Source organism: Cheilinus undulatus, linkage group 9, assembly GCF_018320785.1.
Source record: "Cheilinus undulatus linkage group 9, ASM1832078v1, whole genome shotgun sequence".
Lineage (NCBI taxonomy): Eukaryota > Metazoa > Chordata > Actinopteri > Labriformes > Labridae > Cheilinus > Cheilinus undulatus.
In genome coordinates this window covers 27,184,553-27,210,494 of record NC_054873.1, presented here as the reverse complement: position 1 = coordinate 27,210,494, position 25,942 = coordinate 27,184,553, and the positions used below count along the sequence as shown (strand labels likewise).

General features: G+C 37.4%; 3 protein-coding genes across 5 annotated transcripts; 2 read left to right on the top strand and 1 right to left on the bottom strand.

Annotated features, from left to right (window-relative positions):
* Positions 1-1,351: 1,351 nt before the first annotated feature.
* On the top strand, positions 1,352-9,053 carry si:dkey-5i3.5 (uncharacterized protein LOC565091 homolog). Of its 2 annotated transcripts, XM_041796306.1 has the most exons (5): positions 1,352-1,521; positions 1,685-1,700; positions 2,219-2,502; positions 6,553-6,799; positions 6,948-9,053. In XM_041796306.1, exons 3-5 carry the CDS (start codon positions 2,266-2,268, stop codon positions 7,307-7,309), a joined length of 846 nt encoding a protein of 281 aa, XP_041652240.1. In that variant the 5' UTR covers positions 1,352-1,521; positions 1,685-1,700; positions 2,219-2,265; the 3' UTR covers positions 7,310-9,053. The 2 variants fall into 2 exon arrangements, with proteins under 2 accessions (XP_041652240.1, XP_041652239.1); XM_041796305.1 differs by lacking the exon at positions 1,352-1,521 and having other exon boundaries at positions 1,535-1,700.
* A 153-nt stretch (positions 9,054-9,206) lies between these two features.
* On the top strand, positions 9,207-21,476 carry rbm28 (RNA binding motif protein 28). 2 transcript variants are annotated; one of them, XM_041796240.1, is made up of 20 exons: positions 9,207-9,525; positions 9,713-9,859; positions 9,932-10,038; positions 10,157-10,232; positions 10,329-10,421; positions 10,541-10,612; positions 10,769-10,871; positions 10,966-11,216; positions 11,329-11,395; positions 11,533-11,642; positions 11,725-11,798; positions 11,896-12,031; positions 14,577-14,641; positions 14,772-14,930; positions 15,126-15,275; positions 15,499-15,573; positions 15,684-15,804; positions 15,966-16,104; positions 18,214-18,328; positions 20,999-21,476. In XM_041796240.1, exons 1-20 carry the CDS (start codon positions 9,408-9,410, stop codon positions 21,137-21,139), a joined length of 2,319 nt encoding a protein of 772 aa, XP_041652174.1. In that variant the 5' UTR covers positions 9,207-9,407; the 3' UTR covers positions 21,140-21,476. The 2 variants fall into 2 exon arrangements, with proteins under 2 accessions (XP_041652174.1, XP_041652173.1); XM_041796239.1 differs by having other exon boundaries at positions 15,681-15,804.
* Positions 21,477-21,701: 225 nt separating this feature from the next.
* Positions 21,702-23,435, bottom strand: LOC121515458 (leptin-like). The gene is made up of 2 exons (XM_041796241.1): positions 22,735-23,435; positions 21,702-22,649 (listed from the first exon to the last, which is right to left on the bottom strand). The coding sequence occupies exons 1-2, from the start codon at positions 22,882-22,884 to the stop codon at positions 22,314-22,316; spliced, it is 486 nt and encodes a 161-aa protein (XP_041652175.1). The 5' UTR covers positions 22,885-23,435; the 3' UTR covers positions 21,702-22,313.
* Positions 23,436-25,942: the final 2,507 nt, after the last annotated feature.

Genomic DNA, 25,942 nt, shown 5'->3' with positions numbered 1-25,942 from the left:
TTAACTTGCAATAAAGGCAGTACCGTCAGCTAACAACAGACTGTACTGAGATGAACCCCTATGTGAGAAGGGCGGGGTCATTCCCCAGCCCACGTATTTGCCCTGCCCTAAATAAACCCAGCTAGGAAAAAGTTGAAAAACTTCCTATATGTGACTGAATCCAAAATTTAGTCACATGTAGATCTCAGTGTTTTCATATGTTTACAGCAACCAAATTCCAACATATTTAGTGTGTTAAGACACAAATTTTGGATTTCACTTTACAGGGTCTTTAAGTCCACTGGAAGGGTCTCCTGGAGGACACTGTCATGTTTTGCCCACATTCCTCAAAATTTCCATCAAACAACTCCCAAAACTAAAGGTGCCAGAGACTGCGGACCCCCACCATACCTGAAGACGGGTGAACTATTATTGAACACAGTCATGCATATTCGAGAATAGTCATGTGCAGACTTTCATTTTTAGGGATTTTTTAAACAGTATTTGATTTCAGCATAAATATCACTGAATGACCATATTTTTATTTACACTGAAGAAATTTTATGCATATATATTTTAAATGATATTTCTATATTATCTTTATATTTATGGTATTGTTTGGAATGGTAAACCCCAAAATAAGAGGGCTCCCTTATTGAGTTGATCCACTGAGAGGGCCCCCTGGACCTATCTACTATAGGGACATCCAAGACAGCACTTTTCTGGCTATTTTTAATTTTTTTTGGGACATCAGTACTTCAAGGTGGATTGCCCCCTGCTCTTCCTTGGCCACCAGTTAAGGGCAAGTATTGTTCTTCACAAAATTAAGCAAAGAATGACATAAATATGATGTGCAATCTTTCCGTCAACACTGTGAAACTAGTCAGTTGTCTGTCTTAGTGGTACCAGATGATTTTCATGAGAATTAAGAAAGGTAATGTTTTCAGTGTGTGGCTCTAATTAAATAATCTATTTGGAGATTCATATTCCATTCTATTTATGCATGAAGGAAAAATCACAACTTTCTAGTTTCAAGAACTAATGTAACAACTTTTAGTAAACTTTTAATTAATTGCCCTTTATTTAAGTAGAGTTTTAGACCTGTAGTTGTAGGTTTTTTTCTATCATTATAATTCTAATTTTAGTTACTCTGTTTTACTTCAGTGCTATATTCTTGGGGCTCCACTTTTTGCACTGCTGAGACAAACAGGCAGACAGAGAGCCCTCTGTTGTTACATGAGTGAAACATAGTAAAACATAGAGCATATTAATAGAAGAAGTTAGGTCTGGAGCAGTGTTAACACTTCCGTGCCAAACATTAGTTGCGTAATATCCCACTTCTGTTTTACATACGGGTTAGACTGGTGTTGTTCCAGACTATGTTACCGTGCTTCTCTCTTTTATCACTTGCGTGGCTGGGGTTAGGTTGACATTTCCTCTGTTTTCGTGTCAAGTAGCCCTAATTTGTATTCGAGGCAAGTATTGCTAATTTCCGAAGGAGGGCAGCAGTTCGCCTGAGATTCCCCCTGACAGTCAACTGAGGTTAGCACACTCCTCCTCAGCTGAAGAAGCAGAGGAGGGAACCAGAGGAGGACAGACTGGTCGATAAGTTTCAACACAGGAATAACACTGACGTTGTTGACAGATGATTTGTCCTTAACTAGTAGGCTAACCTTTACTCTACTGTTCTCCATGTGCTTGACAGGAGCATCACTGGACTGGTAAGTCACTCCGTTTATGAACAGAATGAAGTATATGAGATTATTATGCAAAAGCAAACCGCCTGAAAACAAGAAGTAGACGATGATTAACGAGACGAAATACTTCAAGTTTAGACGGCAACGTTTAAACTGATATGCTAAATAAGCTAGCTATGATGTCCTTTCAGCATGTGTATACACTGCCCCAGTTTGAACCTCCTTAAATGTAGCAGGAATGTAGCTACCGGTATGTCAGCGACTTAACTCTATGAAGTATGTTCGTGTGTTTACGTTAAGTTTAGCGTCGTTTACAGGAGTAAATACACGCTGAGGTTATGGGAACGTCTTTGTCAACTAGTCTAGATTTAGAGTTAGCTTAAGTTTACAATTGACGCGAAACAACAAGGCGTGTTACACAATTGGCGCTATTTAGCCATAATGCTTTCGTATGCAAATGGGAGGATGTGTTGCTGGCTGCCTTTAAAACTATAGACTTATATGATGGTATTTTTTCCTTTTCTTGACTCCTCCATCTGCAGACACTCCTATCATCACCTTGACTAGCCTAACAGCAGCAAATATCGGCATGTTGGGCAGGATAGCCCTAAGTAGAGGCATTACAGCCCAGCGACTCAGCAAGAATACCACTTTATATATGAAGGAGTTAGCATCCCCGGTCCCAGGATGCCAGAGCCAAGCCTCTGAAGAACATAAACCTCTTATGGTGATGTTGCCGTGGTTGGGATCTCGCCCCCAAGCTTTGGCCAAGTATTGTGAAATCTACTTCAACACCGGCTTTGATGTGCTTGTTGTGGAGAGTGAGGTAAGTGCTGATAACATACATTTAAGAGTAAACAGCACATAATTTATGTGTTACAATCATATTACTGCATGGTAACAGGGTGTGCCGTTGTACTCAATATCAGCATCTGATGCTGATATTCAGTACTAAAGCATGACCTTAAATGTAATATTGCTCTTACTCAATAGTACTATGGGATTTATCTAAGTCAGGGGTTCTTAACCTTTTCAGCCCATGACCCTCAAAATAAAGGTGCCAGAGATCGGGGACCCCCACTGTACCTGAAGGTGGTTGAACACAGCCATGCACAATTTAGAGTAGTCATGTTCAGACGAGGCTGCCCATAATGGGGATAAATGAAAGAGCTTTCTGGCACCTAGCCAATCTGGGGGCCCATGGAGGCCAACAAAACTATGTAAAGTTAAGTTATGATATCCATATTTCATATTTAACCTGAAAAAATAACCATTCTGATCAAATAAAAAATATCTTTTTATCATCATTTGTGTAGTAAATAGCCTTCTTATAAATGTAAATGCCCTTTGTGAAAAAAATAAAAACAAAAATAGGTTTTAAAATTGATACAATGGGTTAATAATGGCAAAAACATGGTGGAAAATGCGGTGAAATTGGATTTTAAAAGTAGCTGATTTGGGTTAGAAATGGCAAAAATTAGATATAAATGGCAAAAAAGGGTTAAAGTGGCAAAAATGGGCATACATAGTGGTAAAAGGGAGTTAAAAAGTGGCTGAAATGCCTTTAAATTGGAAAAAATGGGTTGAAATTTGGTGAAATGGAATAAAAAATTGATTTAAAAAAAACTAGCAAAAAGGGTTACCTGAGAAAGGAAAAAATAGGCAGATATTGGCAGACATTGGTTAAACTAGCAAAAATGGGCATATCTTAAGGTGGAATGTAGGAAAAAAATGGGCGTAAAAAGTGGTAAATAGGGGTTAATAGTAGTAATAGTTGGCCAACAGAGGCAACATTAAGCTTTAGTGGCAAGAATTGGTTTAGAAGTGGCAAAAACAGGCAGAAAAAAATGGTGGAGAGAGTTTAAATCTGACAGAAATAGGTGTTAAATGGCAAAAATGTGTTAAAATTGGTGGGAAAAAATAATGAAAAGGGGTTAGAGTTTGACAAAATTGGTGTAAAGTGGCAACAGTGTAATTTTTTTTTCTCAAGTATGTTCATTGAGTTTTGTCGTTGTCCTTTTACAAATAACAAGGAAAGAACAAAATCAGAACAGCTTAGTGGGACATTGGTCCATACAATCACTATGGGCAAGAGTAATAAACATAAAAAGTGCACAAATCAAAATACCAATAAGGAAAGATAAATCAAAAGTACATTTCAGTTCACAGGGGCAGTGTCCATGGTCAGACAAGCAAAGTAGTTGCTTGAAGCAACAGTGGAATTGGAGAAACGAAGGTATGGAGTCCATGTTTTCAAAAAGCGCCCTTTTGTAGAATGAATTAAACAGGTCTGGTATTCTAAGGGAAACTAGTCCCTGATTATCTTATGCCAGTTTGCCTTGGAAGGTGGTTTATGATTTATCCATGACAAGAAAATGTTCTTCCTTACAGCATACATGAGGATATCATAAAGTCTGCTTGAGCAGGTATCAACAAGTGCATCTTGGCTTCGGTATCCCAATAGTAAAGAAAGAGGATTCAAATCCAAAACCTTACCAGATATTTTTTCCATATCTTGTAGAATGTCTATCCTGTATGCCTTTTAGGAAAGAGCCACACAATGAAAAAAGGTTCCAACAGAAATTTTACATTTCAGACACAAAGGTGAGGTTTGAGGATTCATTTTATGTCTCATACTGGGAGAAATTTGTAAGCGATTGTGAAGGGCTGGGTATTGCCACTGATTTCCTGAATTGAATCGAATCGATTCCGATTCTCGAGGTCCCGATTCGATTCTCGATTCAATTCAATTTGCTTCGATTCAATATCGATTCATGTAGGGACAGTTTAGTAAAAAACCTATGTTGCTTCTACATTTAAGAAATTCTCAGAGAACTTAAGTTGGAAATAGTACAAAGAATGTTCTAACTAGGAACATTATTAAAAATTTCAGGATTTGCAATAAAAATTGACCCTAAACTAGTAATATTTACATCACCTTTTTACCTCTATGTGGCCCATCCTGGATATGGTCTTTTTGTCCAGTTTCTCTGTATCTGTAGTGTTTAAAACCATAATACAGTCAAATTTGGAGGTTCCTTCAGCAGCGCTGCCAGGCTCCACTATATTTGTTTTTACAGAGATAAGTCACTTATTGCATGTCCAAGTTGAAACTCTTGTTGGTAAATAAATAAATATAAGTAAATTTGATAAATTATTTTTGACTAAGTTTGATAAAGTCCATGATGTATAATTACACTGAAGCTTATAATGTGGTAGAAGTAGTAACAGTCACATTGTCAGACATAGTGCATACAGTGTGGTGCTTTAATGTTGATCTGTCTGTCTGCTGTCTGTGAGGTGTGTACTATAAAAGGCATACATTAAAAGATTGATCTTTTGACTTTTTTTGGATCAATATCAGATTAAAAAAAGAAATCAATCTGAATTGGAGAATCGATTTTTTTGAACCCAGTCCTATGATGGAGGACCCAAAGGGGGCCCCGATCCCAAGGTTGAGAACCACTGATCTAAGTAAACCTTTGCTCAAATCTTAATCTGTAGTAAGGAGATTCAGAAAATTCCTCACCTCTGACTTAAAACTTGTTTGAATACTCTTGTTCTCTGACAGCTTGATAATTGTCAAATAGTATGAGCTAATGCTGCAAAAAAGATTTAAGCAGCTCATACAAAACAAGGAGCATGACTGGCACTACAGTGTCCGTATGACACTAACATCAACAGCATGCACCGTAGTATCAGTTTGCTAAAGGTTGAGGGCAAGGCGACTGCTTCATTACTGCTGGCAACAAGGGTTGGCTATCATGGTTTTTTTGATACAGGTACTAAATTAATACTTAATTTATGTCACTGGTGCCTAAATGGTGCCTGAATCAATACTTTAACACTTCTCTACCCAAAGCAAACACCAATTTCATGAAATGTACAATAGAGTACAGAGCAATGAAGACATGAAATTCTTTACCACTATTACTGACTAACATAAAAACCTATCTATCATATAGAACACTATTGTAAGACACTATGCGCATATTTGTTTGCAGTTTTTAAATCCTAACCTGTTGTTTTGATGTGTTGTGGCGGATATTTATTTTGTTCAGCAGAAATTATTGTAAAGTTTAATGGATACTTAAACCTTCTTGATTTGTTTAAAATACATTTTTTATTCTCTCTCCAAATGTAATGGCTTGTACAGACTGTGGTGCTTTTCTATATTCTAAATGTACATTTCTATATGCCTGTAAATATTTTTCCTTTTGGTTTGGATCCAAATAAAAAAACAAACAGAAAGAAGTATCAGCTTGTTCATCTGTCCTGTAAAACTCAAACTTTAACAGTCATTACAGCCTGTGTCAATAGTCAAATTTTTGTGCTGGTAGTGCCCATAACCACAGTTTCAGAGTGCTTCTTACTGCTGGTTATTGTTACTAGACTATAAATGTCTACATTTACTTTCCTTGGTTATATCCATCAAGTCTTTTTTTTAAATATCTCTGTGTGGTTAATACTTTTCCTTATTTAAGGAAATATCACCAAGAAAACATGAATATAATGAAAAGGAATCCTGCCCTGACATTAGCAGCTCTGGACCTGGGTATTGTACCTGCAGAAACATGAAACCAAGTTTAGTACCCCCCTCCTCCTCCCATTATTGATGGCAAAGCTAATTTCAGAAGTCCTGCCTTTTTCCCCTCAGGACACTGAGTGCAAAAATGCTTGATTTCATTGGTGCTGTATTAAGATTTAATGCTGCCCTGATAAAAAAAAATGGCGGTTGTAGACAGAGGCCTTTACCTTTCTTTTGATTTAGATGTTTTCTTCATTATTCATGTATTTGAGGAATAAATTCACTGTGCTTCTATGAATTATCAGCATTTCTGTTTATGACGAGAGGTTTGTGCTTGTTTGACTCCAGGCTAAAGAGTTCCTGTGGCCCCGCTGGGGTCTTGAGCATGGGAAGAGGTTGCTGGATTTACTCCACAGTGATCGCTTTGTGTCCCGCCCGCTGCTTGTCCATGCCTTTTCTATTGGTGGCTACACATTTGCTCAGCTGCTGGTAAATGTATCCAAGGACAAGCAGAAATATCAGGCTCTCACTCAGAGGATCAAAGGCCAGGTTTATGATAGCTTGGTGGTGGGCTCTGTGGACAGAATGGCTACAGGTCAGTACACTTTGAACATAGCATTCATGTTTTCTTCACATTCGTGTTCACTGGTCCACAATTGCATCTTTACTCTTCAACTGACAGGAATGATCAAGAGCCTTTTTTGAGCACATATTAATAAAATGTGTTTATTCTCTCTTTACAGGTCTTGGCAAAACTTTGATCCCTCGTTTGGAGCCACTGGTAAAATATGCCAGCTTGTTCTACTTTGGCACATTCAAACGTCAAACCATAGACTACTTCAATGCAGGGGTTGAAGCATTTTGGAATACGCCCGTCACCGCTCCTGCTTTGTTTTTCTTTTGTGAGAACGACGTACTGAGTGACCCACAAGTCATGGAGGATATGATAGATCACTTGCGGAAGCGTGGCATAGACATCACGGCAAAAAAATGGGAGGATTCAACACATGCAGGTCACCTGAAACGGCACCCACAGGAGTATCTGACAACCCTCAACATGTTTTTAAACTCACTCCACTTCTCCCCACTGAAGGCCAAACTGTAGGATGATTTCTTTGAAGCACAATGCCATAATAACTGAACTTTTTGTTCTGTTTGATGTCAAATGTTTGTTTAAATGTGGTAATGTTGCTGAAACTACCTACTCTGAGAGAGATCTAATACTTGAATATTTTACTAATTACGCAAAAGTTTAGTTGGTCGATTTACGATGCAGGCAGACAAATTGAGTAAGTCAACGATATTTGCAAGTGTACTACTGGGAACAACAGTGCAAAAAACCAAAGATATTCAGTTTGCACTCTCTATCCTCAAACACTTATGAAAGTCAAATGTTCTGTAAGTTTGGCTGTAAAAACAGTCACTGACAGGTTTTGGCCTCTGGATCTTTGATGCCCTCTGTGAGTGAAATGTGATCTCCTCAGCACTGTTAGACAAGTCTTCATGTTCTCCACTTCAGTTCTCCACTGAATGAATAACTTCAGATTTAGCTGATATGGAGATCCATGGTTGTCAACTAAAAATGTATAAAAGTTAAAACTTTGATTGTTACAGTTAACGGAGACTGCGGTAAAAAGCCCCTTTGCATGTTTTTCAAGAAAAAAGGAGACAATTCTCTTTATTCCTCCATTAAAATACCATGTTGTTTGTGTTTCAGAAATATTGAGGTACAGTGCCTTACATCTGCTCTCATGTTGAACTGAACCTGATTGTTGCATTGTTAAAGCAGCACATAAAAATGTGAAAGTTTACATTATTTTATAATCATTGAACTTTTCATTATCAAAAACTTTACATTTTTGTACCATTTAGTGCTTACAGACAGAAAAAGGTTTATAGTGCCTTCTCTAAAATTCTCATATTTATCAATGAATGATATACAAAATACTACCATCTTCTTTATTGTTTGTTGCACAGTCTTATTTATTATACAGAGATTGTACCTACTACTTAATGCTTGAAATTTCACCCCGAGGCTTAACTTCCCTCCTCTGATGCTGCCATTCTCTGGAAGACAAATCTCAAACAGAAAACAGGTTGGACTGGTTTAGGTTTGACTGTTTAAATCTTATAATGGCTCTTCAAACAATACAGCAGATGAAGTCCTTTTTTATTTAACTGTTAAGCTTTTAAACCTAAATGTGAAGAATGTTTTTTCTTGGTTGATCATTTTCTTGTTTAATTTGTTTCCATGAATGTGTTTTTAATATTAATATGTGCTGCATACAGGCAGTGAAGGCTGCATGAAGGCTAGCAACAATAGGGTCCATCCTAAATGATAACCATGATATTTTTACTAAAATACTTAAAATTATTTATCAAAGCGACAAAAATGCACATTTTTCTTTTGCAGACCTGGACAGTGAATAAGAAACAAGTTAACAATCAAAACACAAAACACTCCAGCACACTTCTTCAGCATAATTCAAAGATTTGCTGCAGCACTACCAAACCTTGCGTTATTCAGACCTTCATCAGATTGATTCATAGTGAACAACCAAACCATATCCATAAAATGAAATGGCCTGATAAAAAGCCCAATTTTGGTCTCTTACTTAATGATATAAAAACATATGCAGAAAAAAATCTCAAACAAACAAGCATTTAAAACTTAGTGTATTTTTATCAATGCACACAATAATTAGCTGGATACCAGATTTCCATTCAATTTGATTTGGTATTCTCTTGTATTATTTCTATGTTGTATAACTGACTGGCACCTTTCCTCTCGTTGTTGTGAACTGTCTATGCATTATCTAAATTTTTGGTTGTAATTTGGATTATACAAATAAAAGAAAAGAAAATAACTTTTTTCTTCTTTTTGTAAGAACTGAACTTGAGGTTACCGAAACATGACACCTCCGAGCCCATAGGCGGCGGCATTGGTCGAATGAACAGAAGGCGTGGTGTGACGCCGTTTCCGTTCAGTTCTAAAGATGGCCGCCCACATATGTAAACATGCGATCTGATCTACAAGCTTGTGGTGTTAAAACAGAGCACTTGATATCGTGTTTCCGTTTAACGGGATTGTGTGATAATTCGTAGTTTGACATTTCCTCATTTGTGAGTCATTTCTGAGCCCTAGAAGCGAATTTCAAAGTATTATAGCTAGCTAGCAAGCTAGCTGGCTAACTGTGGCAGCCATGCCTGCGCAAACCTTATTCGTTAAATCTTTACCAGCTTCAGCTTCAAATGAACGCCTGGAGGAAATATTCTCAGAAATTGGCCCGGTAAAGCAATGCTTTGTCGTCAAAGAGAAAGGTAAGATATCCCACTCCATTTTGTCATGACTTTAGAAATAGTTAATGAAAGACTATATTGACGACACAGCTGGCTTGTTAGTATTTGTGTGCAGCGACTTTTTACGGTGTTATTGGGAACAAGTCAGTTTGTAGTTGCACTTGAATTAAAGTATGCACATCAAAACTATGTTTTCTGCTTTATTCAGGCGCAGAAAAATGCCGTGGATTTGGCTATGTCACATATTCAATGGAGGAAGATGCTCAGCGAGCTTTGACAGAAATAAAAGATTACGATGGAAAGAAACTTTTTGTTTCACTAGCCAGGAAGAAAATAAAAGAAAAGAAGAAAAAAGGTGAGTATGAAAATCAAAATGCCTATTGTGAGAGCTATTTGCTTGATAACTTATCTCTAAAATTCTATTTAGGACATCAAGAGGAAACAGCGCCACCTAAAGACAACGAGCAGAAAACAAAAGGCTTTAGGAAAAAAAATCTAAAGTCAAGACTCATCATAAGGAATCTAAGTTTTAAGGTACAGAATGTTACATTGCTCTGAATTGTGACACAAGAATATTTTAATCTGAACTTTAATTTCAACTGTGCTGTGAAAGTAGTTCATTAATTGTGTTGCCTTTTGTTTGTGACTGTAGTGCTCAGAAGATGATCTGAAGCAAACTTTTGCCAAATTTGGAACCGTTCTTGAGTCAAAAATTCCTCTCAAACCAGGTAAGATTCACACTGTACTGGATCCTGTAATTCACAGAAAGTAACCCTCTTTTTTTTGTTGAGTTAGCCATGTTTATGCTTTTATTCTTTGTACAGATGGGAAGATGCGAGGTTTTGCATTTGTCCTTTTTAAAAATGTGTCTGAGGCTGCAAGAGCGCTTAATGCTATGAACCTAAAGGAGATTAAAGGTCAGTGACTGAGATCCATACAATGTAGAAACACTTATCATATCTAAATAATGGACTAAATCAACCGTTTTAAAAGTTGCATGATGTGTCTCTAATTTTATGGTATTATTTATTGACAGGCCGACAGGTAGCCGTCGACTGGGCTGTGCCCAAGGACAAGTTCATGGCCACACAGCAATCTACATCTGCAAGCAAGTTTCCATTTCTTTCTTCTAAAAATAAATAACATCTACTTGTTGCTTATTGCCCATCATTGAGCTACACAGCACTTTATGGCTGTTAATAGTCACTATAAGAAACATCTCTTCATAAAGATTAGTATAATAACTGTTTTTATTGCATGTCAGCAAATAAGAATATTGAGGAGACAAACACCATACAGTCGGACACAGAGAGTGACTCTGAAGAAGAGGAGGAAGAGACAACACAAGCAACACCTAAACAGAGGAAGTATGGACTAGAATTTGTGTCCCTCAGTCAATATGCCACCTAAATGGAAATAAAAAGAAATTCACCTGTTTGCTTTTGTGGAAATCTCTCCCAGAGTCACTGCAAAACCAGCTGTGCAGGAGGAAGAGGAATCTCAATCAGAAGATGAAGATGACAGTGACGACCAGGACAGTGAAGAGGATGATGATGATGTGTCTCAGGAAGGAGGAGAAGGAAGTGTGGAAGGGGAGGATGATGATGATGATGATGATGATGATGAAGATGAAGATAATGATGATGACAACGAGGATGATAGTGACAATGAAGACGACAGTCAGGATGAGGAGGATGATGATGACCAAACAGGTCAAAATTTTCTTCTAACTCCCATTATTTCAGCATTTAATGGGGAAAATGATTAAAAATCTGCTACAGGCATGCCTTTTGAGCTGCTTTTCTGTTATTTTTATATCTCTAGTGAAAAAGAAAACACCAAAGAAACTTCTCCCATCAGATGTACAGGAAGGCAGAACAGTTTTCATCAGGTTTGTAATCATTTTTCTCAGGAGTCGGGATCCTACACCTGCTTTCATTAGTCTTTCTGTCCCTCTTGATCATCCTTACGTTTTCTGTTCATTTGTGGCTTTGACATTTTTGTTCATGTTACTCCTGTCTGATTTAGGAACCTTTCCTTTGACACAGAGGAGGAGGGTCTTGAGGAAGTTCTCCTTCGCTACGGAGAGCTCAACTACATAAAGATTGTTGTCCACCCAGAAACAGAACATTCAAAAGGTCAAGAAGCAACACTCAAGTGTGACTACCTTCCTTGTGTTTTTTGCTTGAAGGACTAAAATTGGGGTTTGTTATTTTTCAGGTTGTGCATTTGCTCAGTTTAAGACTAAAGAAGCTGCAGACAAATGCATAGCTGCAGCACAGGATGAAGCAGAGGTATTTTAAAATTATGCATGTTTTTACTGTATTAAATCCTGTAATTTGTGTAAATGTAGTGTCATTTCTTTGTTGTAACATAAGCTATTTGTTGCAGAATGGTGGCATTCGTGTGGATGGCAGAAAGCTGTTTATTGTGGCAGCGGTGAGCAGAGAAGATGCTGCCAAACTCAAAGTTAACAAAGTGAAAGTAGAAACAGGCACCAGGAACCTGTACCTCGCCAGAGAGGGCTGTGAGTAAACCCGCTACATTTTCCTCTTTTTAAATGCCAGTCAATCCTGTCTATCAGATCTTAGTTAATAAAAAATTAAATAGGAATATATTTTTTTTACTACGATTTGCACCGCTAAAAAGTGACAGCAGACAAATGCTCTAAGACATTCCTCTATACAGAGTAAATTTGTAGTCTGAAACTATGATTAAAAATGTTAGTCCATGAAGAAGACAAGACAAGACAAGCTTAAAAAGGATCTTTGATGATGACAACTTTGATGAGGTAAGTTTAGTTTTTGTCGAGGAGACTAAAATGTTAGTGTCACGCTCCAATGTCCTCACACAGCATCCATTGTTGATGAATTAATAGGTGTTGATGACTCAATATACATAATTGATTTTTTTGGGCTGTAAAATAGCAACAGATTTATACTATCTGATCTTATAGTTATTTCACCAGACCTGGGATCAGTAGGCTACGTTTAACTATACAGAGTCCAGTGAGGAGAGAAAGAGAGAGATGGGGGGGGGGGATTCACAGCGGAGAGTTATCCCTCACTACAGCATACAATCTTTAGCCTGATCGGAGTTCCAAGCACTTCTGCTAAATGAAACCATGACTTTTGAACCTGTATGAGCCCCTGCAGTCAGTCATTCCTCTGCGTGTCCGTGTACTATCTGAATCCCCCTGGCATTCCTGCATGTGCCATGAACTGTGCCATCTCTCTGCGTAGTTTTGGATGCCTTTCAGCGCTGCACCAAACAAGCTTTCATGTCATAGGACAGCCTGTGTCCAGAGCAGGATTAAATGTTCAGTTAAAAGAATGTTTTACCACGATGAGAGCGATGTTAACCATTTGATGAGAGCTGGAAGTGAAAAATGCCACAGGATTAATCAACGATGTTCCATTTAAACATCCACGAACAAGACCACAATTTCACTTCTTAATGACATAAAATAGAATCATACGTAAATTAATTCAGTGGATGATAGCATGGCATTATAATTTTATAATAAGAAAGGCTAAATCAGCCATGAGAGAAAGGCCAGCACACACTTGCCTTCGTATTTGGCAGACTCTCCTTTACGCACGGAGGATGAAAGGTGTTTGTTATCCTTTGAGCTGCTGTGTGCCTCAATCAGGGGAAGAAGCTTTATTTCACAAACCAAAAAACTCTCACAGTTGTTAAAGCCTGACTTTGCTAGAAACTGGTCAGATATGTGGACAGGACTAGGATCAGAACGAGGTAGTAGTGGAGCTGTGCGAAGGTAAATTCTTTAGCTCTAATAAAATCTTTGTAACTTGTTGAAATTCAGTGAGACAAAATGTATAGTTCTCTCTCCATCTCTCTAGAAAAAATCCTGCCGTCTCTATCAGACGCTCTCTCTAGGACAGTGTGCTCTGTGCACCCTATAGTGGGTTCTCTTGTTGTTACTTCACGTTAAGTCACATTCCTGTGCTTGTGCTCCTTCATTTGCATCTGTGCCATGCCTAGGCCTACCTCGTCCTTCTGTGCCCAGGGCCGTGAAGCGCACTGTGTCCAAGTACGGAACGAATGCAGTCACACTGGTCAAACATACTGGACTTTAGGCTCAAACAGGCCCAGGCACGGTACAGATGGCCTAGGTTTAAAATTGTGTGGGACCTAAGTTTAAAATTCTGCCAAAATAAACACTTCCATATGGTAATGATACTACTTAGATATTAGCCTTCCTCCTAAAGTTAGACACCGCTTTCAAATTTTGCAGCACTTGGTTCATCAGACTGTCGGCAAGTGAAACTAATGTTGAGAAGAAGAAAGATTTTAATGATGGAGTAAAGTTTCATCGACATGTTTTTCCTTAAGAATAAAATAGAAGCCTTTATTGACAGTGCATAAATACAGTGATCCTTTCAAAAGAGATTAAAGTCATATTACAATCCCTAATTTTTATGTTGTTATAAAGGCTTGTTTAATCTGTGAGGCCAGCCCTGCTAAGGTGCTTTCTCAAGACAAAAGCTTTCTGTCTTGTACTTTCTGTTATTCCCACATTTTTATGCTGTATACGGCTTCAGGTGTAGCAACTAAAAGCAAACGCTTAGAAACACATGGTAGAGGCTCAGTCAAAATTCATGTCCTGGAGCTGTGTCAGATACAAATGAAGGATAAGTGTCTGCAGGCATGATTGTGTTGAAGACAAAAAATTACCCTTGGTAGGAAAAAGCAGAGCAGAGACATTGTTAATTTGCATTGCAAGCTACATGACTTCAGCAAATGCATACTATATATTGTAGTGTTGATGCATATTGTGCAGCTGTGCTAGAGAGCCTTACATCTTACACAGTTTTCAAGAACTGATTTAACTCAACATATTACATTTAATGCATGTTGTCTGGATGTGGGATATTTTTTTCAATATAGTCAGAAATAAAACCAGATAAGATATTTGATTAATCCCAACCCATCTTCAAAAACAACTCTGTGAAAGAAATGGAAGAGTTTAGTTGTGAAATTTCTTTGATAAAATGTCTTTGAATCTACTTTAATACTGAGTACTGTTTGCTTTTGACTGCAACCCTCAGTGATCCGTGCTGGCACTAAGGCTGCCGAGGGTGTGCCAGAAGCAGACATGAGCAAAAGAACCAGAGTGAGTACAGTTTTCCAGTAACATTTTTGACATCCACATTTAAAGATGTTCTTCATTTTAAAAAAAGATGACTCTACTTTCTAACTGTCCCTCCTTGTTTTGATGTATTTATTTTTTCTGTTTTACGTAGTTTGAAGAAATAAAGAGGACGAAACTTCAGAATATCAATGTGTTTGTGTCAAAAACTCGTCTCTGTGTCCATAACCTGCCCAAATCAGTGGACAATAAAAAGCTCAGAGCACTCTGCCTCCAAGCTGTGAAAGATTGCAAGGGAGTCCGCATCACAGAGGTAACAAACATGGTGCACTGAAATACTGAACTAAATGTGCTGACATCTTTATTGTTACCATTTAAGTTTCTTTAAAACGTTTATTTAAAAATGGCAGTGTCATTTAAAGCAGTGTTTCTGTTTGCCCAGTAGAGGGTGCTGTTGCTTCCAATTTTCCTGTAGTCTGTGTGTGACCTTTCTGGTTTCTTCTTCTAGTGTCGGGTGATGTATGACAAGAAGCCTCAGAAGGGTCAGGTGATGGGACAATCTTTAGGTTATGGTTTTGTTCAGTTCCAGGAGCATGAGCACACTCTCAACACACTTCGGTACCTCAACAACAACCCTGACATCTTTGGACCAAACAAGGTGCTTTACATGGGAGTACATAAAAGCCAACATTGTTATTTGTCTTTTTGTGTTTTTTTTTTTTTTTTGACTGTGTGATGTAAAAGTAGTTTTTTTTTTTTTTTTTTTTTTTGGCAGAACATCTTTGACTTTAACTGTGAATATTTACATTTTTGATGTCCTCGAACATAAGAAAATGTGTGATATATAAACAACCTAAACTGTATTTCATGTCACCCTGCAGAGACCTATCGTTGAGTTCTCTCTGGAGGATTCAAGGAAACTAAAAATAAAAGAAATCCGACAACAGAAAAGCAAGGTGTGTTTGCTTTGACCTATTTGGGAGTAACACTTAAGTAAACTAGCTTAAATCCAAATGGCTTGTATTTCTTAACAAAAACTTACCCTGTGTTGATATTTCTGCAGCAGTTTTCAAAAACGTATAAAGGAGGAGCCAAACCTCAACCTCACACAGCAGCAGATGGAAAAGGACCTAAAAAAGGAGGAAATCAAGTACATTCCTCTTCGGAGCAGAGCGAAAGCCAGAGAGGTATGAAAGCATTACTGATATTCATATAATGTTTTTTTTCTACTTAAAAACATAAAAGACAGATTAATTGTGTAAAAATGGCTGACACCATGTTTTACTTTATTTGTTTTTTGAAGCCATTTAAGCTTTGTAAACTTTGATTTTCTCTCTCTATTTCTCAGCTCCTCCTCAGCACCAGAGGAAAGATAGAAACTATTTTGGCTTCCAGACCAATGCAGAGGTTGAGCGTGTAGATTTGGAAAATGGAAAGAAACGGAAAAAGGTGTTACCTTTTCCTTCCCACCGTGGTCCCAAAATCAGGTACAGTTTTCCTCTTTTCTCTTTTCATTTTTCACTTAGTATCACTTACTTCTATAGCAGATGAATCGCAACAGCAAAACCCATTTAAGTTTTGATTTCAAAGAAGTTCAATTTACTAAATGTATGTGAATTGGCTGTCTTTGATGTAATGAAGTTAATACGAGTTAATAAAAGTTTATTAGTCCTATGTATGCACTAAATGTTTTACCCTTTTATTGACTTAATAAATCAGCCATGGTCAATATACAGTGCTTGACAAATTTATCAGACCACCTGTTTCAGAGACCATCCAGCATCATGAAGTGCTTTAATGCGGACTCTTTCATTTTCAGTTAGCTCTCCACATTTTACCATTTTGAACAGGAATGAGGAATTTCAAACTGAATTCACCTTTTTATACCCAAATTTGAGCCGGCTCACTGGGCTTCTTTGAGAAGTCAGAAATGAATCAAACATAACATTTAACCACTAAAACTATTTTTTCTGTTCAGGAATGCAAGTAAATAACTATCATTTGACATACTAATCAAGAAGTAATAATGTGCTTTACTTTTTTTTCATTTTTTTTGTAAATCAGTAAATTTGAAAATTCATGGATAACAACAATAATAATTCTATTTTAGCATTAAAAATATCATTTGGGTTAAAGAGCTTCTACATATTGGTGTATTAACCATTGCAGAAACATAAAAAATGATTTTGGTTTTACCAGTTTTTACCAGTGCTGTTAATGTAGGGCAGCTGTGGCATAAACCTTACTTTGTGTGGTGGTCTGATAAATTTGTTGAGCACTGTACATCATGCTGTCCTCACAAACTGAGTGATCATGCAAGAAGAAAACTAGCAAGAGAGGCCACCAAGACATCTTCTCTGTCTTAGTGACCTACTCTGAAGGAGTTACGAGCTTCAGCAGCCGAGATGGAAGAGACTCTGCATACAACAACTGTTGCTCAGGTTCTTCACCAGTCAGAGCTTTATGGGAGATTGGCAAAGAGAAAGCCACTGTTGAGGAAAGCTCATATTAAATCTCAACTAACATTCACCAAAAGAGAGACTCCATGGTGAAGTGGAACAAAGTTTCTTGGTCTGATGAGACAAAATGGTGCTTTTGACCATCAGACAATGTTCTATGTTTTGTGTACACCAAACACTGCACATCACCACAAACACTGCATCCCCACTGAGAAGCCCGGTTGTGGCAGCATCATGCTGTGGCAGCATCATGCTGTGGGGATGTTTCTTGGCAGCTGGCCCTGGAAGGTTTGTACAGGTAGAGGATAAAATGAATGTGACAAAATATAGGGAAATCTCGGAGGACAATCTTATTCAGCCTATATGTGAATTATAGCTTTGGAGAAGATTTATTTTCCAGCAAAGCAATGACACAAAGCACACATAAAAAGTTACAAAGAAACGGTTTAAAGATGAAAAGGTGAATGTTCCAGAGTGGCCAAGTCAAAGCCCAGGATTCAGTCCAATAGAGAATTTGTGGCTGGACTTGAAATGGGTTGTTCTGCCCAACCCCCATGCAACCTGGCAGAGCTTGAACAGTTTTGCAAAGAAGCATGAAGTAAAATTGCAGTGTCCAGATTTGCAAACCTGATTGCGACCTATCCACACAGTCTTGGTGCTGTGGTTGCAGACAAAGGTGCATCTACTAAATACTGACTTGAAGGGGGCCAGTATTTATGCATTCACTTATTTTACACAAGATATTTTTGCTTAATTAAATTTAATTGAATGCTTTTTCGAAACCTCTTTTCATTTTGACATTAAAGAGAGGTTTGCAGTTGTTTTGGCTAAATTATGTTGACCGTGTTTGATTTATAAAGTCAGTAAAATGGTAAAACATCCAAGGAGGTGAATACTTTTTACAGGCACTTTATTCTTTGATACTGGATGTGCAAGATGTATTGTAAAAACAGTTCTCGGTGATATGCACTTCTTCCTTCCCCCAGTTACAATCAACTTCAACACCAAATTTATCCTCTCAGATCCAAACAGACCTTTGGTCTGACGGTGCCATTTAAAACAGTTACAAATGCAAAATAAAACCCTGTAACATAACAAAAGCTAAATTAACCAAATTTGAACTGTTTTTTTTCTCAGAGCACGCGACAAAGGAAAACAAAAGGCCCCACCACCAAATAAAGGAAGGCCTGGATCCAGCAGGAAAGATCGTCAGAGATGGCAGAGGGAGAAGCCCACGCTGCAAAGGAACCAGGTAAATACTTATTTACCATTGTATTGTATGCTTAATTGTAACCTCTGGTCATATAAGCAGAAAATGAGATGGCAAAGACAAGCTACTGACAGTTTTTAATCTATCGGTCTAACACAGGAACATCTGAGAATTAAAAAAACACTTGTATTTAACATGGCCTTTAACTGACTGCTGCTGACAGCACTTTGGACATTTTACAACCAGGGATCTCTCAGGCACAAAGAGACTGGATAAAAGCTTGAAATAATACTTCAGCAGGGTCAGTGGAGGTACATTTGCCATTTGTAGTTTTAGTAGTCACTGTAAAATGTGTCACTCTGGCATCACCGACTGCATTTATAGTAATCTTTCTTCAAATCTTTCTCAGTCATGTTTAGACATAAAAAAAAAATGAAAATAATACGTGTTACAATATCTTAAACTGAGTTACTGGCAATATATAAGAAATAAGAAAATAATGTGTGTTTGGCATTTCTTCTACCTGATTCCCACACCAATACCTTTGACTATTTGACAAATTTAAAGACTGGAGTTTTGATCACTGAAGTACGAATGCGTTCCTTCATACAACATTACATTTAGAAAAATTAAGGATGGTGCCATTCTTTTTATTGACCACAGTGGTAACTTTGTTGCCACTTTGCATCACTTACACTCTAGATCTGTCTTTATCAATACACAGTTCTTCAAAATAATAGTTGGTAAAAAAGCATTCGTAGGCTGCTGGTTTAAAGGAGTTTTTATGGTGAAAAGTATAAGGGCTGAATATATCTAGGTAGATATGTAGGTACATAGTCATTAGTTGGTTAGTTTTTGCAAAGCATAATTGTCCGAAATCATTGAAATGCAGCCTGCAATATGAAATTCAGTCAGTCTGCCAGTCAGTAATAAATGCTGCAATGATTTAAAAAGGTATTGATGGAATTCAGCTTTTTTATGATATGGTGTGTTTTAGTTAAATGATACTGGAACATGCAATAGCAGCCTGAAGTGAACTGTTAAATCTTGGCATGATAGGTATTTTTTAGCAGTGCAGCATTGCAATTGTTACGTCTCAATGTCTCAGTCTAGGGGAACCTGGACATAACACAATGTGTGGCCTCCACTCAACCCAATCCCAAGAAAGCCAGTATTGCAAGTATAGCAAAGTTAAGCTGCAGTTTAACTGCCTTGATATGAGTAACAACAAACTCACCAACGGCTTACTCTCTGCTGCAAATAGCTTGAAGTTATACAAATGTTCACAAATTTATAATTTAACAATGACAAGCTAAGCACCAAGTCACCAAATCTAATTTCGAAGTATAAATACTAAAGTCACACAATTCACAGAGTCACAAAGCTAAAGTTGCTGGCTTCTTTGGAAGTGGCTGGTTAAGGGGGGAGCAGAGTGTACAGCTGAGACTTAAAGGCTGGAGGAGGGGCTAGATCCAATCAGCCGCAGCACCTTCTTCTTCAATGACCAATGACACACTCACACACACTCAACACTGCAGGAGAGGACACAGAGCTGCACACATGCAATAAAACAGAAATACAAAACTACACCTAAATAACACCTCCCCACCCCCAAAAATCAAACATATACTCCAAAATACAAATGTTTGATTACTAAAGCCCAACAGAGTATCAGCCATGAATTTTCTTATCTTTTAACATTACAAAATAAATCAAGACTACTGATTTGGATTGCAGCCCAGTTTATAAAATACTTGTTGCCAGTCTGCGTCTGGAACAGATAACATGCAGATAAGGATTGCTAGAGTAACAATGTGGGATTGTAAGAAGAACTTGTTTTTTAAGTATTTTTATATCATTCTTGAACATTTAAGTATTTTTAATAAATGGTAAACTATCTCCAAATGTGTAACTTCTGAAGAATTATGTTGTAAAATGCAGCCTTTAATCTAAAGTAGTGCTTCTCAGAGTATGGTGCCAGGGCCCTCTGGTGGGACCCAGAGGTCACTTACAATAAAAAAAACAAAAACAAAAACAAAAAAAAAAACATAGAAAATTATATGTATTATTACATTTTACATGTATTACATTTTAAATCACTTTTAACCATGCTTTGTATGATCAAAACAAACATACTATTATAGGTTTCTGTAGTAACAAAAAAACATCCAGAAATGTCAACTTATGCCACTTTTTATTAATTTATTTTATCTGATGTATGGAGCCAATGTCACAGTTTAACTGGTTTTGGATTAACCCATGACACTCCATTGAACATAGAACAGTGCCACTTACTTGCTTAGAATTCATAAGTGTCTTTGGAAACGTTAATGCTACAAGAAAAAAGTTTGCTTGGCCACAAATTATGTTTACCGAGACGAATATGAGAAAAGAAAATTTAAGTGACTTTGCAGATGCTGATCAAAACAAAATAAATGGCCGTCCCAACAATTTTACTGTGACACCACAAACGAGTGATCTTAATGTCTGAAACTAAAGCATTTGCATTTAAATTCTCTGCTTATGAAATAAGAATATGAACACAAATTATTAAGTCTTATATTCAGGGATTTGATGGGCTGCAGAAGATTTTCAGGTGTCAAACTGGGCCAATACTGTTTTTTTGTTTTCTTTACAATAGCAAAATAAATCTGTTGGGGTCTATAAGTTTGTCCCGTTACACATCATGACAGTCTTTCTGTTGTTTTCCAGAAGGTTAAACCAGCAAAGAAGCAATTCAAGAGGAGGGACGGGGACCGCTTTGACAGCCTGGTGGAGCAGTACAAGAAGAAACTGATGGGTAACAGTGACAAGAGCACCAATATGAAAAGAAACAAGTGGTTTGACAGTTAATTCTGTCGCTTTGTGTGCTGCTGTGTTTGTGAGGGAGTGGAAAGAGAGGTCCTCTGTATTTGACACCCTTAGGTGTCATGTAGTTTTTGTGATATTGTACAGGATTTGTTGCCCATGTGTCAGACTTCACTGTCATTTAAAGTCTGTAATTCTCCCCGTCCTCTCTTTCATCAGTTCAAAACTAATGCTTAGTTTTTATTACAACATGAAACTGAATAATCTAAATATAATTATGGTTTATGTACATGACCTTTTATAAAAATACACCAGAACCCTTGGTTTTGTATTTTATTGTGAATGTTGCAGTTTTATATTAAATCCATATGTGATAAATTCACAGATGAGTTGTTTGATTTTGGCAGTTGTCATATATGTATCTCTTGAAATGTTTTTGTATAACATGAATTAATGATATGCTTATAACCCTAGATATCCCACTCATGAACTGGAAACATACATTGTGCCACAAGATAAACACCTGCAAATTTTTAACCATGCCAAAATACACATAAACCTTGATAATATCAAATCCCATACAACACTGACAAACTTTGATATTAACTTCTTTGTATCAAATATTTATTAAGTTTGAATCAAACAGTAAAAGTTATTGCAGCTGTACAAAAATATACAAAATATCATCCTCAGATGTACATGGCAGTTTTGGAAGAGCAAATGATATTGACCTGCAATCATGGCTGCCCTTCGCTCTCTCTGGCCCTGAAATTCTCAAACACAGCTGTTATTTTTGGAAAGTACTTATCTGGTTTTCAGGGATTTCAGGAGATGATGTTAAAGCTCATTGTGGTGCTTCATCCTAGGCTGTTCCTGCTTCTAAAGTACTTTAAAATTCATAATTTTCAACCAAAGTTTTTAAAACTTTTACAGACTTTTGTTTGTGTGATTTATCTTTGTGTGTAACCTTTTTACAGATAATTACTCCTTTAAGTCAACACTTAATGCTGTGCAAAATAGATGTCAGTTAAAAAATACACATTTCCTTAAAGCAATATATAAATATTTAGGTATATAAATATGTGCATATTCAAGAATACATTTACCTTAAATAGTCCAACATAGTCAGGGGGGATACTAATTCAGACAGCTCTGATGTAAACTTCACATTCTGGCTATAAAAAGTCAAAACTCAAGTATTGTTTGTAAAGCAAGTCTTTCAGCAAGTCTCAAGTTGATCCAGATTTTTCAGTACCAGTTTGAGGAACTCCTTCACCCTCACGAGAGCCTCCCTGCTCACGGTGTGAATGAACTCTTTGCGGCTCTGCAGCTCTTGTAGCGGTCCAGGTACCGAGGGCTTTGGTCGCTGCTCGCTGCAGTGTCCCTGCTGCCACCGAGAGAGGAAACCTGCCAGCGAAGAAATTTCAGTCTTGATCTGGGTGACTCCATCAAGGCTGTCAGAGATCACGCTGTTATAACCCTCCAAGGTGGCCACTATGGAGGAAAGTCCATCCACCGTATCAGCAGGTGGATTGACTGTGACGTTATCAAGAACCTGCACATGGAAAAAGCATCATTTAGTCAAAAATAAACCAACTTCAGTCAACACTTCAGAATCTGTGCCATCATAAATATCATACTCGGAAGTTTCTGGTGAGCTTGATCACCAGCTGTTCAGTCATCCATTTCACTTTTGCCTTCATCTTCACCATGTCCGATGGCAAAGGAACACTGGTCCCCAAGCTTACAAGTTGCAGCAGAGAAAACAGAATTGCTGGATTGTAGTGCATATTTGTAGTTTCCTGTTAAAAGTTCTGCCTGGAAGAGTAAGAAAATTTGGCATCATTAGCTGCTTCTTGTAAAGATCAGTCACCCATCTGCTGTTTCATTGCTGGGTCATCTCTCTAAGACAGCAGGCATGAGTTCATTTCAGCATGTCATCCTTTTATCTACAAACACGCTTCTTTCCTGTAATTTACTCAGTATGTTTGTTTGTTGCAGCAAATATTTGGTTTAGTCTAGAGAAACCTGTGAAATTCAGACTGTGTCACAGGTACAAAGATCACTGAGTTGCTACGTGCCCATAGAAGCATGGAAAGACTCCTGAAACAAACTTAAGCTGCAAAACACAACCTATATGCAACAAAATTTGCCATTGTTATCTGTTACAAATAAATCCAACATTCAAACATCACAAAATCTATTTATAATCAGACATAAATAAAGAATTCAGATGGACTGACTCTGATCATAATAGTGAAACCAAAACTGAAGAGTTAAAGAAAGTCATTGAGTGAGATGGAGAGAAGAGTTGACCATACCTTTGCTGGTGTCTCTGAGTATGCCACTCTTAGGCTCCATCAGAGTATCTTATAGTGGAGGACTGTTGACTCATCTCTTACTCACCTCTTTCCCCGACCCCCGTCCCCCCTCATCCACCCCCCCCGCTTACCTCTCCATCTCACGCCCCTCAGCCCCATGGTGGTTGCTGCAGGGAATGGGACGCTACTCAAACATGAGGTATATTTTTGTGATTACAGCTGCAGTAGCACATATTTTATTTGCAGTTTTGTTCCTTTTTGACACACCAGCATTGAAACTTCATTCCTGTCACCTTTAATTACCCTGATGTCTCTCTTACTGGGCTGACATATGGAGTTAGTGAGGAAGCAGGAGAGACAAAAAAAGACCCACACTTTTATCAGGACAAAATTCAAACACTGCACAGAAATGCCCCTGTCTGACCCGGGATTAAATAATGATAACTTTTCTCAGCAGCTTGCCTTATATGTCACATCCTGTTCTTGCTTATCTTCATGTTTCTTTCTAAGCATTGCCTCACACCAACAGTTTCCTGGTCAGTATTTATTCAGGATGAACTTTCACACAATGTCTGTGCACACCTGTACAGTACAGGGAAAAACAAACAAAGCAACAAACAAACTATTAATGATGGGAAAAACACAGTTTAATGTTTCTTATTTAGATTAAAGGCTATGTTTGATACTGATAAGTCATGAGCTATATCTCTTTGTAAAAATATCAGAGTAAAAGTAGAAGTATATTAGTTGAAAATATTGTACACACTGTTTGCAGCATGTTTCATGTGTAAAATTATATCCAGATCCAGACTTTTATCCCCACTTAATTCAAAGGTTTTATTAGTGACTTTATTAGTACTTCACTCTTTTTGAGCCATAATTGATGGAACCTTTGGCACTTTTATTGTTTTTAGCATTTTGTATCACTTGTGTGGGGGGTTGCCATGTTTTAGTAGATTTGAATTAGTTGTCTTGTTGTTTCTAGGACTGTCAAAAGATAAACAATTTTTAATCCTCATTATTCTCAGAATTTCTGCAATTAATCAAGATTATTGCATCTTAAAATTCCACTAGTTTGCATTTTAAACTTTTCGTATCATTTTGGATGTTTCCACTGTCTTAATCTAAGGATAACTGACTTCTTGTTAAGTCTACTTTTAGGAGTTGCATCTGCTGACATCTATGATGGGGCGTTTTGGACTCACCTGTCACAGACCTCTACAATGGGGTGGCTTCCATGTGACATACTAAATCTTGTTGTGTTATCCTTAGTTTGAGGTACGTTTTTTTTTTTTTTTTTTTTTTTTAATTTTACCTCCTAGTGCCTAACAATAACCCCCTTTGGGTTTTCCCTAATTTGTGATGTGTTCAATTTAAATGTCTGGTCTGCACCTGTTGGACCTTAAGAGGTAGATCAAGATTTAAACATGGCACGGAAAAGGAACTTGCTATCGATTGAAAATGAAAAAAGAGATCATTGAAAAGGTACAGATCACTTCTGACTTGTCCACTGAGCAGTACGTGTGGTTTTAAGTGAAATTAGATATCAAGGGGCAGTGGTTGTCTTATTTTACATTACTATTACTGTGGCTGCAAAGAGATGCTGATGGGCCTTAACCACAGTGTGTTGAAAGGGACAAAAAAACATGCAATTAATCATGATTAAAAAATATTAGTGTGATAATTGTGGACCCTAATTAGCTGCGATTAAATTGGATAATCTTGACAGCCCCAGCTGATTCATACGTTCAAGTAAGCTAAACCTGCTTAGAATATAACATGCAAAACTTTTTAAGTAGGTAGATCTTTAACAACTGTTTTAGAAAGCCAACTGATATTAATTTAAGTGGTTTTAACACAATCAAAACTTACATTTCTGCAGCACAGAATCACTTTTTCAGCCTTGGTCATGTTTAAAAGAATAATCTATATTAATCTGCCTTTCTTATTTTGGCCCAACACTGCTTTATACACACACACACACACACCCACACACCTACACACACACAAATCTAAAGTTGCTTAATAATATTCTCTAAATTAGACAGATTTATAGAAATTCAATACAAAATGACAGAAATATGTAACAATGTTGAGGCCAGATGCTGTAAAATGCATTCCTCCTACTTTTATCGTCGTCATGACATTATTTCAGGCATTAGTTTCTCCATGTATTTTTCCATGTATTTTCTGCAAAAGTCCAAATTCTCCTACAGCACTGTCTGTTTTTCTCCATTGAGAGGGGCTGGCTTTGCTGATAAAGTTTCACTTTCTCCAACATCAAAATAGGTCAGAGAGGCCAGAAAAATGTGCATGTTACAGTGAGGTCACACCAGGGGGAAAGAAAACAGGACTATGATGGTAATTTGACTTTTCTTATGAGGAAACTTACAGTAAGTTTCGCAATTTCTTAGCAACTACGTGTGTTCCAAAGCTATTAGAGCTGTTTTGATGCACTTTTGGACAGATAAGCAGAATTGTGGTAGGAGCTGAAATTTGTTGGGATAAGATATGTTAAAGGACATAT